A 12,635-nucleotide genomic window follows, 5' to 3' on the forward strand; every position below is an offset into this window, starting at 1 on the left:
AATGCACTCCTTTTGGTTACGGCCAACGCTTCTAAACACTAGCTACGCGTTTGACAATTATGTGAAGTATATTAGTCATGCCCATAATTATTCAAATATAAACAATACATTCATATTCATACATATAATAATTACATTCATATTCAACATCTCGTGGAACTCGGAACAATGTGCTTTCACGACAACTGGGAACTCGGACAAATACGAGGTCAAATCATGACGTCAGTGATTTTCAGGTCGGACAGTCGGAGCACTGGAAAGAGGCCTAAATCCCGAGCTGGAATTCCGAGTTGGATGACCGTTCAAAAACATTTCTCAGTCGCAGCTCGTTTTTTCCCGACTTCTCAGTTGTCTTGAACGCTCTGGTGTCGGAAGTCGGAGAACGCGGCCATAGGATATCTCCGACCCCGACCCCCGACTTCAGTGCGTTCAAGAAACTGTGAACTCGGTGAAAAAACGAGCTCGAGAAAAATCATTTTTAACGGTCATCCAACTGGAATTACAAGTCGGAAACTCGTGCTTCATCCATTGTATGCCAGCAGGTCAAACGAACGACTAAAATAAACGAGTCACTCTGAGAAACGAATCATGGCTCTCGAGTCAACTGCACATCATGGTTGATGCATGCACTTCTGCAGCAGAATGCAGCCCGCATCGCGAGGACTCCGCACGTTATCTGCCCAGGCGTTGCTGACGCCAGCCAGATCTTAGAACACCTGGATGGTTGATGCAAGAACTTCTGAGCAGGGGAACAACCAACATCTCGACCGACCTTGACACACATGGCGAGCCAATCAATCAAGTGCACCTGATGTGTTGATTTACCGTTCATTTTTCTGATCTGTCGGTGTCACTCTTCTAATCGTAAAGTAATTTCAAATGGCTGGGACATAGCAGAAGCAATTGTAAGTAACATTTGGCATTCAGTCAATAAATGCTCTAGAAACAAGCAGTGCTCATGGTAGTCTGATTAATCAGGTGTAATACACTTAATTCGTATATACAGCCTGAGACGTGTGCAAAATTGTGTAAATGTTCCTTACAAGCAGAATGATTAAATAAATGTAAACTTCCTATCAGGTTGTCTGTGCGGTTGTCCTTCTGCTGATAAAATTTGAGACAAATATCCACAGGAAAGTATTATTTACCAGACTTTTTAGAGAGATGTAGGTATATGGTTAGGTAACAAGGTAAAATTCGTTTTATATTGGATTCTCTCGTTAATATCTATTGAACCAAACATGCCTAGACAATGGAAATAGTATATTCTGAATCAAGGGAGGATGGAGAACAATCCACACCTTATTTTTTTATTGAAATCCGAATATCGAATGTAAAATGAGTTCTCAGCCAAACATAACCATATGCCTACATATGGTCTTAAATTTAGAGCAGCAGAAGGACAAAACCCACAGACGTGTAGAGTACATTTAAATGTAATTGTATTCAACATTCTGACTTGTAAGAACATTTACACGATTTGGGATTTTCAGGCTGTATATATCAATTAATTGTGTATTACAGCCTGATTAATCAGACTACGGTCGTGGAAACACGTGAAAATTATTAGATTAGTATGAAGTGGGGTTAGCAAGTCACATTTCAGAGTTTCTAGTTCCGACTACCACGTGAATGTGGCAAGAGCCTGAGTTCCCCACTTGGAATTCCGAGTTAGATGACCGTTAAACGATTTTTCCCAGTCTAAGCTCCTTATTTTTTATAATTTTTGATGGGGGAGTTCCCACAGTTGTCTTGAACACTCAGAAGTTGGTGTTTCTGAGTTCTAACTAATTTTGACAAGGCATTTGGCTCTTGATTGACAACTAGTCAACAAACACACCCTGCTGTGATACTGACGTTAATAGAATACAATTGGTGCGCTGTTCTGCAGTGTTCGTTTAAGAGTCACCTTGCAATCAGTAGAATCAGTTTCATTTAGTGCCTCTGTCTCTCCTGTAGAGGTTGTTGGCGCATCTCCGTGTCACAGAGCTACGTTCTCTAATGGCTCCATGGGCCAGACCAAGGGGTCTGAAGTCCAATCTGCTGGTGAGGGCTGTGGGGTTATACAGACCCAGTGCAATCCCCACCTGCTCACAGTTCGTGCGCCAGCTCTACAGGAACGCTACTCCGACCAGAATAGTTCCTGGCAGCAGACCGGTGAGTCAGACATGGAATTTTCCTCCAATATAGATCAGGAATTCCTGTTTTTCTCTCACCTTAGGAGAAACGGAATACTGCTGTTTATAGTCTGCCTGTCTCAAAATTGTGTTGCTGGCAGTGTAATGATTTGATATTTTCTGACAATCTCATGCCAACTAGACGACTCGTGGAAGCCACCAGGAGGAGCAGACCGTGCGCCGGCGGAGGAGCCATCACACAACCCACACACAGCACCATAAACAATCTGACACACAACCCACACAGCACATAAGCAATCTGACACACGACCCCACACAGCACATAAGCAATTGACACACACCCCACACAGCACATAAGCAATCTGACACACGACCCCACACAGCACATAAGCAATCTGAACACACCACACAGCACTAACAATCTGACACACGACCCACACAGCACATAAACAATCTGACACAGACCCCACACAGCACATAACAATCTGACACACGACCCACACAGCACATAAACAATCTGACACACGACCCCAGGTTGTTCCAGATGGTACCCCTTCCCTTTACAAGCCCTGGGGACAGTCCTACCCCACACAACTGGGTAGGTTGACCTTATTGTTTCCTAGTGAAACTTGAATATTTATCTCTTAATCTTGGGGCTGGATTGAGGTTTGTGATTGTTTGACTGACAGTTTCTCTCCCACTGATTTGTCTGTGGGAGAATCTAAATTGCATACTCCTCGCCTCATCTCTCCTCGCCTTCTCCAATGGGTTTTGAGAAAGTCCGAGACTTTTTCACATCCAATGTGTTTTGCGATGGAGGCGAGGAGTATGCAATTGAGATTCTCCCTGTGTCCATCCAGTGGGCCTCTTCTTTTCGACATGCAAAACCAGGAGTTCATCCCATGCTGACGCCAAAGCAAGTGGAGCAGAACAGAAACTGCAAGTCACACATTTCTTACTACACAGGGTGCATTTGTAAATTCACTCTGGAGTGCCACGGTGCGCTCTGGACATTCGTAAATCAACTTGTCAGATGTCTGTTCATAAATTCCGAGCGTTTTGCTTTCTGAGCGACACTGTACACTCTGGCCGAGGAGTAGGGTTGATTCGTGCGTTCTGACAACGGCAGTCAAGCACCCAAGCTACCTGACTAAAGTTGGCTCGCTTGCTTGCTTCTTCCAGACACAAATGAGAGAACATCTGACTCTGACCATTTTTCTCACCCTAGCAGAGCTGGTTAGGCTGTTTTCAGGTTATCCAGAGCGTTGGTCACTGTAACTGTGCTCTGGCCACAATTTAATTACGCTTTTTTACCAAAGTTTTACTGACACGGCAATATTCAACGAGTATAGAGTGTTCATAAATGAATCAGTTATCCTGAGCTCTGGCACACTCAGACGAGAGTAGATAGCCAGAGGGAATTTACGAATAGCACCACAGAATTCACTCAAACTCACCATATATTGTTTATGTTTACAAAACTACCCAGCACACTCATTCTGAGATCTGTGTATGTATCCACAGGGAGCTGCGACCAGGTGTGCAGAGTGTCCAGTGGTTCTCAGGTGAGTAGGATGGAGCCTGTAGGAGCTGCTGGTCTCACTAGAAAGGACTGAGTACGACATTCTCTAACCACTAACCAAGAGCTTATGTACCTGCTACTCAGTTCTAATGATGTCGCCACTTCTGTCCGTTATGCCAAAGGCTGGCTGCCTGACCTCTGACCTCTTTCAGATTCTGCTTCACAGAGAGTCTTGGGTACGAGGAGATCAATACCCACCATGCCTGTCCATCAAAGTTATCAGAAACGCATACCCTTACGGTAACACCAAAAGCTGTTAAATGTGAACTGAGAATGTTGTGGTCTCTTCACAATCATTCTTCACTGTCCTTCCGATGCGCTGGGCAGGAACTTCACAGCACTGTACACCCATCAACATAACCCAGCAGTTTCTCCGGCCTCCTCCCTCATTTCATTTATATGTCTGGTGGAAGAGATGTTGCAAAGTAAGTAGTCTTCCCTTTTAATCTTTACTTTCATTATTATTTTAAGGATTTTGTTTTCAATTCTGTATTCTATGCATAAGGAGTGTTGTCTTGAAAATGCCTAGGCAAGATCTAGCGTGTGTGTGTTTATGTAGAGGTACTCTGTGGCTGTGTACCTGGTGAAGGTGCTGTCCCCCTCAGACCTCCTCAGTCAACTGAAGAGCCAATCAGTGGAGAGTCTGACATTCTGCAGACAGCGCAGTGAGTATGGCAACACACACAGAAGCCACACACTATTTTTGCCTTTATTGCACACAAATACAGTGCAAAAAGACCACTGACATATTGTGTATTAGCACCCAGCTTGAGTTGATGCTCTCTGGTATTGTAGTCCAGGAGAAGCTGCGTTTCGACCAGAATGTGAGGTGACCACAACAGGACTACAAGTGTCCCTTATATGTCCGAAGATTAGCCACTTATCCCTCCGCTGCAAAGGCAACAATTCCTTCAGCAGACGAAACATAAATTGAACTGACTGACAGGAAGTTGATTATGACTGTCCAATCCATTTAATGCATTAAATGTATCGATCTATATAGCAAAGGGGTGCACTTTTTTTCTTTATTCACTAATCAATTTATCATCAAGCCTTTGATTCGTGGAATCAGGTGGTGTAGTGCTAGGGCAAAAACAAAATGTGCACCCCTTTGTGGTACCTAGGAACAGAATTACGAAACATGATCTAATGGTCAAGGTTAGGCTTGGGTTGGATAATCTGATCCTGCAGTAGATTGGTTTTAGGGTTGGATCATCTATCTGCAGTAGATTGGTGTGGGGTTGGATAATCTGATTTTGCAGTAGATTGGTGTTGGATCATCTGATCTGCAGTAATTGGTGTTGGATCATCTGATCCTGCAGTAGATTGGATGTTGGGTTGGTGATTAATCTGACCTGCAGTAGATGTGGTGTTGGTTGGATAATCTGATCTGCAGTAGATTGGGTTGATCATCTGATTTTGCAGTAGATTGTGTTGGATCATCTGATCCTGCAGTAGATTGGGTTGGAATCTGATCCGCAGTAGATTGGTGTTGGAGAATCTGATCCTGCAGTGATTGGTGTTGTGGTTGGAGAATCTGATCCTGCAGTAGATTGGTGTTGGATAATCTGATCCTGCAGTAGATTGGGGTTGGGGTTAGATAATCTGATCCTGCAGTAGATTGTTGGGTTGGATAATCGATTTGCAGAGATGGTGTTGGATCATCTGATCCTGCAGTAGATTGGGGTTGGATTATATCTGATTTTGCAGTAGATAGTGTTGGATCATCTGATCCTGCAGTAGATTGGGTTGGATAATCTGATTTTGCAGTAGATAGGTGTTGGATCATCTGATCCTGCAGTAGATTGGGGTTGGATCATCTGATCTCTGCAGTAGATTGGTGTTGGATCATCTGATCTCTGCAGTAGATTGTGTTGGATCAATCTTATCCTGCTCAGTAGATTGGGGATTGGATCATCTATCCGTCAGTAGATTGGGTTGATCATCTTATCCGGCAGTGATTACCCCAATCTACTGCAGGATCAGATGATCCAACCCCAATCTACTGCAGGATCAGATGATCCAACCCCAATCTACTGCAGGATCAGATGATCCAACACCAATCTACTGCAGGATCAGATGATCCAACACCAATCTACTGCAGGATCAGATGATCCAACCCCAATCTACTGCAGGATCAGATGATCCAACACCTATCTACTGCAAAATCAGATTATCCAACCCCAATCTACTGCAGGAATCAGATTGATCCAACACCTATCTACTGCAAAATCAGATTATCCAACCAAACCAATCTACTGCAGGATCAGATTATCTAACCCCAACCCCAATCTACTGCAGGATCAGATTATCCAACACCAATCTACTGCAGGATCAGATTCTCCAATCCACAACACCAATCTACTGCAGGATCAGATTCTCCAACACCAATCTACTGCAAAATCAGATGATCCAACACCAATCTACTGCAGGATCAGATTATCCAACCCCAACACCAATCTACTGCAGGATCAGATGATCCAACACCAATCTACTGCAGGATCAGATGATCCAACACCAATCTACTGCAAAATCAGATTATCCAACCCCAACACCAATCTACTGCAGGATCAGATGATCCAACCCTAAAACCAATCTACTGCAGGATCAGATTATCCAACCCCAAGCCTAACCTTGACCATTAGATCAGTGTTTCGTAATTCTGTTCCTAGGTACCCAAAGGGGTGCACATTTTTGTTTTTGCCCTAGCACTACACACCTGATTCCACGAATCAAAGGCTTGATGATAAATTGATTAGTGAATAAAGACAAAAAGTGCACCCCTTTGTCTATAGATCGATACATTTAATGCATTAAATGGATTGGACAGTCATAATCAACTTCCTGTCAGTCAGTTCAATTTATGTTTCAGTCTGCTGAAGGAATTGTTGCCCTTTGCAGCGGAGGGATAAGTGGCTAACTCTTACCGGACATATAAGGGACACTTGTAGTCCTGTTGTGGTCACCTCACATTCTGGGTCGAAACGCAGCTTCTCCTGGACTACAAATACCAGAGAGCATCAACTCAAGCTGGGTGCTAATACACAATATGTCAGTGGTCTTTTTGCACTGTATTTGTGTGCAATAAAGGCAAAAATAGTGTGTGCGCTTCTGTGTGTGTTGCCATACTCACTGCGCTGTCTGCAGAATGTCAGACTCTCCACTGATTGGCTCTTCAGTTGACTGAGGAGGTCTGAGGGGGACAGCACCTTCACCAGGTACACAGCCACAGAGTACCTCTACATAAACACACACACGCTAGATCTTGCCTAGGCATTTTCAAGACAACACTCCTTATGCATAGAATACAGAATTGAAAACAAAATCCTTAAAATAATAATGAAAGTAAAGATTAAAAGGGAAGACTACTTACTTTGCAACATCTCTTCCACCAGACATATAAATGAAATGAGGGGAGGAGGCCGGGAGAAACTGCTGGGGTTATGTTGATGGGTGTACAGTGTCTGTGAAGTTCCTGTCCCAGCGCATCGGAAGGACAGTGAAGAATGATTGGTGAAGAGACCACAACATTCTCAGTTCAACATTTAACAGCTTTTGGTGCTTACCGGTAAGGGTATGCGTTTCTGATTAACTTTGATGGACAGGCATGGTGGGTATTGATCCTCCTCGTACCCAAGACTCTCTGTGAAGCAGAATCTGAAAGAGGTCAGAGGTCAGGCAGCCAGCCTTTGGCATAACGGACAGAAGTGGCGACATCATTAGAACTGATGAGCAGGTACATAAGCTCTTGGTTAGTGGTTAGAGAATGTCGTACTCCAGTCCTTTCTAGTGATGACCAGCAGGCTCCTACAGGCTCCATCCTACTCACCTGAGAACCACCTGGACACTCTGCACACCTGGTCGCAGCTCCCTGTGGATACATACACAGATCTCAGAATGAGTGTGCTGGTAGTAGTTTTGTAAACATAAACAATATTATGGTGAGTTTGAGTGAATTCTGTGGGTGCATTCGTAAATTCCCTCTGGCTATCTACTCTCGTCTGAGTGTGCCAGAGCTCAGGATAACTGATTCATTTATGAACACTCTATACTCGTTGAATATTGCCGTGTCAGTAAACTTTGGTAAAAAAGCGTAATTAAATTGTGGCCAGCAGCACAGTTACAGTGACCAACGCTCTGGATAACCTGAAAACAGCCTAACCAGCTCTGCTAGGGTGAGAAAAATGGTCAGAGTCAGATGTTCTCTCATTTGTGTCTGGAAGAAGCAAGCAAGCGAGCCAACTTTAGTCAGGTAGCTTGGGTGCTTGACTGCCGTTGTCAGAACGCACGAATCAACCCTACTCCTCGGCCAGAGTGTACAGTGTGCGCTCAGAAAGCAAAACGCTCGGAATTTATGAACAGACAATCTGACAAAGTTCTGAATTTACGAATGTCCAGAGCGCACCGTGGCACTCCAGAGTGAATTTACAAATGCACCCTGTGTAGTAAGAAAATGTGCTGACTTGCAGTTTCTGTTCTGCTCCACTTGCTTTGGCGTCAGCATGAGGATGAACTCCTGGTTTTGCATGTCGGAAAAGAAAGAGCCCACTGGATGGACACAGGGAGAATCTCAATTGCATACTCCTCGCCTCCATCGCAAAACACATTGGATGTGAAAAAGTCTCGGACTTTCTCAAAACCCATTGGAGAAGGCGAGGAGAGATGAGGCGAGGAGTATGCAATTTAGATTCTCCCACAGACAACATCAGTGGGAGAAGAGAAACTGTCATGTCAAACAATCACAAACCTCAATCCAGCCCCAAGATTAAGAGATAAATATTCAAGTTTCACTAAGGAAACAATAAGGTCAACCTACCCAGTTGTGTGGGGGGTAGGACTGTCCCCAGGGCTTGGTAAAAGGGAAGGGGTACCATCTGGAACAACCTGGGGTCGTGTGTCAGATTGTTTATGTGCTGTGTGGGGTCGTGTGTCAGATTGCTTATGTGCTGTGTGGGGTCGTGTGTCAGATTGCTTATGTGCTGTGTGGGGTCGTGTGTCAAATTGCTTATGTGCTGTGTGGGGTCGTGTGTCAGATTGCTTATGTGCTGTGTGGGGTTGTGTGTCAGATTGTTTATGTGCTGTGTGGGGTTGTGTGATGGCTCCTCCGCCGGCGCCACGGTCTGCTCCTCCTGGTGGCTTCCACGAGTCGTCTAGTTGGCATGAGATTGTCAGAAAATATCAAATCATTACACTGCCAGCAACACAATTTTGAGACAGGCAGACTATAAACAGCAGTATTCCCGTTTCTCCTAAGGTGAGAGAAAAACAGGAATTCCTGATCTATATTGGAGGAAAATTCCATGTCTGACTCACCGGTCTGCTGCCAGGAACTATCTGGTCGGAGTAGCGTTCCTGGTAGAGCTGGCGCACGACTGTGAGCAGGTGGGGATTGCACTGGGTCTGTATAACCCCCACAGCCCTCACCAGCAGATTGGACTTCAGACCACTCTTGGTCTGGCCCATGGCAGCCATTAGAGAACGTAGCTCTGTGACACGGAGATGCGCCAACAACCTCTACAGGAGAGACAGAGGCACTAAATGAAACTGATTCTACTGATTGCAAGGTGACTCTTAAACGAACACTGCAGAACAGCGCACCAAATTGTATTCTATTAACGTCAGTATCACAGCAGGGTGTGTTTGTTGACTAGTTGTCAATCAAGCAGCCAAATGCCTTGTTCAAAATTAGTTAGAACTCAGAAACACCAACTTCTGAGTGTTCAAGACAACTGTGGGAACTCCCCCATCAAAAAATTATAAAAATAAGGAGCTTAGACTGGGAAAAATCGTTTAACGGTCATCTAACTCGGAATTCCAAGTGGGGAACTCAGGCCTCTTGCCACATTCACGTGGTAGTCGGAACTAGGAAACTCTGAAATGTGACTTGCTAACCCCACTTCATACTAATCTAAATAATTTTCACGTGTTTCCACGACCGTAGTCTGATTAATCAGGCTGTAATACACAATTAATTGATATATACAGCCTGAAAATCCCCAAATCGTGTAAATGTTTCTTACAAGTCAGAATGTTGAATACAATTACATTTAAARTGTACTCTACACGTCTGTGGGTTTTGTCCTTCTGCTGCTCTAAATTTAAGACCATATGTAGGCATATGGTTATGTTTGGCTGAGAACTCATTTTACATTCGATATTCGGATTTCAATAAAAAAATKAAGGTGTGGATTGTTCTCCATCCTCCCTTGATTCAGAATATACTATTTCCATTGTCTAGGCATGTTTGGTTCAATAGATATTAACGAGAGAATCCAATATAAAACGAATTTTACCTTGTTACCTAACCATATACCTACATCTCTCTAAAAAGTCTGGTAAATAATACTTTCCTGTGGATATTTTGTCTCAAATTTTAATCAGCAGAAGGACAAACCGCACAGACAACCTGTATAGGAAGTTTACATTTAATTTAATCATTCTGRCTTGTAAGGAACATTTACACAATTTTGCACACGTCTCAGGCTGTATATACCGAATTAAGTGTATTACARCCTGATTAATCAGACTACCATGAGCACTGCTTGTTTATCTAGAGCATTTATTGACTGAATGCCAAATGTTACTTACAATTGCTTCTGCTATGTCCCCAGCCATTTGAAATTACTTTAAGATTAGAAGAGTGACACCGACAGATCAGAAAAATGAACGGTAAATCAACACATCAGGTGCACTTGATTGATTGGCTCGCCATGTGTGTCAAGGTCGGTCGAGATGTTGGTTGTGTTCCCCTGCTCAGAAGTTGCTTGCATCAACCATCCAGGTGTTCTAAGATCTGGCTGGCGTCAGCAACGCCTGGGCAGATAACGTGGCGGAGTCCTCGCGATGCGGGCTGCATTCTGCTGCAGAAGTTGCATGCATCAACCATGATGTGCAGTTGACTCGAGAGCCATGATTCGTTTCTCAGAGTGACTCGTTTATTTTAGTCGTTCGTTTGACCTGCTGGCATACAATGGATGAAGCACGAGTTTCCGACTTGTAATTCCGAGTTGGATGACCGTTAAAAATGATTTTTCAAATCGAGCTCGTTTTTTCACCGAGTTCACAGTTGTCTTGAACGCACTGAAGTCGGGGGTCGGGGGTCGGAGATATCCTATGCCGCGTTCTCCGACTTCCGACACCAGAGCGTTCAAGACAACTGAGAAGTCGGGGGAAAAAACGAGCTGCGACTGAGAAATCGTTTTGAACGGTCATCCAACTCGGAATTCCAGCTCGGGAATTTAGGCCTCTTTCCAGTGCTCCGACTGTCCGACCTGAAAATCACTGACGTCATGATTTGACCTCGTATTTGTCCGAGTTCCCAGTTGTCGTGAAAGCACCACTAGTTCCGAGTTCCCGAGATGTGAATATGAATGTAATTATTAATATGTATGAATATGAATGTATTGTTTATATTTTGAAATAATTATGGGCATGACTAATATACTTCACTATAAATTGTCAAACGCGTAGCCTAGTGTTTAGAGCGTTGGGCCGGTAACCAAAAGGTTGCTGGATCGAATCCCCGAGCTGACAAGGTAAACATTTGTCGTTTTTAAATGTAACCTTTATTTGAACTAGGCAAGTCAGTTAAGAACAAATTCTTATTTACAATGACGGTCTACCGTCAAGGCAGTTAACCCACTGTTCCCCGGTAGGCCGTCATTGTAAATAAGAATTTGTTCTTTAACTGACTTGCCTAGTTAAATAGGTTACATTTAAAAAATGTAATGTTAGACTGGTCAGCACATTTGGAATATACATATTATATATAGGCTAACATAAATGTTCTGCATACACGTTAGATTGCCTGTAGGCCCTATTAAAATAGTTCTGTTTACGTAATCAAAATAAGCATATTTTTATTTAATCATCAAGCCATTGGTGCTTGCAAAATTTAAATGACATGGTTGATTGGATCTGTAATCTCATGTCATTTCAATGTTGTAAATGTCAATGTACACTCTGTGATTATATTAATGAATGTTCAGAATAACATATTCATGTTAAAAATGAAAAGCTTTGCTCCTTTCAGCAGCATTAGTCAGTGGGTCGTTAGAAACCACTAGATGGCGCCAGGTCATTATAAACGAAGTGGCTGATTGCGCCTTAACGATTTCCATCATAAACAATCTCTATAAACCATTTCATTAACCCATATTTTTGTCATCTACCCTCAGTAGACTACAGAAGACAAGGAACTTCTCATCACATTGAAAAATATTTGTATCATTTTTATATATATCAGTGCCTTTGGAAAGTATTCAGACCCATTGACTTTTTCAACATTTTGTTATGTTACAGCCTAGCCTTATTATAAAGTGGATTAAATAAATAAAATCCTCAGCAATCTACACACAACACCCCATAATGATAAAGTGAAAACAGGTTTTTCGATTTTTAAAAAATTAATAAAAAATAAAAAACAGAAATACCTTATTTACATAAGTATTCAGAACCTTCACTATTACACTCGAAATTAAGATCAGGTGAATCCTGTTTCCATTGATCATCCTTGAGATGTTTACACAACTTGATGGGAGTCCACCTGTGGTAAATTCAATTGATTGAACATGATTTGGAAAGGCTACACCTGGCTATATAAGGTCCCACAGTTGACAATGCATGTCAGAGCAAAAACCAAGCCATGAGGGCGAAGGTATTGTCCATAGAGTTCCAAGACAGGATTGTGTCGAGGCACAGTTCTTGGGAAGGGTACAAAAAATATTGTTTAAAAAAACTGTTTAACATGGCGCCGGAGAAGAAGGCTGACGTTTTACGTGTCCCCAACCAATTGTGTTTTTTTGTTTGTTTCTCTGYGTTGTTTGTAACTAATTGTTTTTACTTATTTGTACATAATGTTGTCGCTACCATCTCTTATGACCGAAAAWTAACTTGTGGACATCAGGACTGCGATT

The 12,635-nt window shown here is 42.9% G+C and overlaps 1 protein-coding gene across 2 annotated transcripts in view; it reads right to left on the reverse strand.

Annotated features, from left to right (window-relative positions):
• pias4b (protein inhibitor of activated STAT, 4b) overlaps positions 1–10,964 on the reverse strand; it is a 25,050-nt gene extending 14,086 nt beyond the window's left edge. For both annotated transcript variants that reach the window (XM_023976825.2, XM_023976824.2), the window contains exons 1-9: positions 10,309–10,964; positions 9,034–9,234; positions 8,537–8,870; positions 8,184–8,268; positions 7,550–7,591; positions 7,287–7,377; positions 7,094–7,195; positions 6,854–6,959; positions 6,648–6,721 (exon numbers count right to left, since the gene is read on the reverse strand). In XM_023976825.2, the coding sequence (XP_023832593.1) occupies positions 6,648–6,721; positions 6,854–6,959; positions 7,094–7,195; positions 7,287–7,377; positions 7,550–7,591; positions 8,184–8,268; positions 8,537–8,870; positions 9,034–9,234; positions 10,309–10,335 (1,062 nt within the window). In that variant the 5' untranslated portion in view covers positions 10,336–10,964. The remainder of the gene's footprint in view (positions 1–6,647; positions 6,722–6,853; positions 6,960–7,093; positions 7,196–7,286; positions 7,378–7,549; positions 7,592–8,183; positions 8,269–8,536; positions 8,871–9,033; positions 9,235–10,308) is intronic.
• Between the last annotated feature and the right edge of the window lie 1,671 nt (positions 10,965–12,635).

The sequence above is a fragment of the Salvelinus sp. IW2-2015 genome, linkage group LG32 (assembly GCF_002910315.2).
Source record: "Salvelinus sp. IW2-2015 linkage group LG32, ASM291031v2, whole genome shotgun sequence".
NCBI lineage: Eukaryota > Metazoa > Chordata > Actinopteri > Salmoniformes > Salmonidae > Salvelinus > Salvelinus sp. IW2-2015.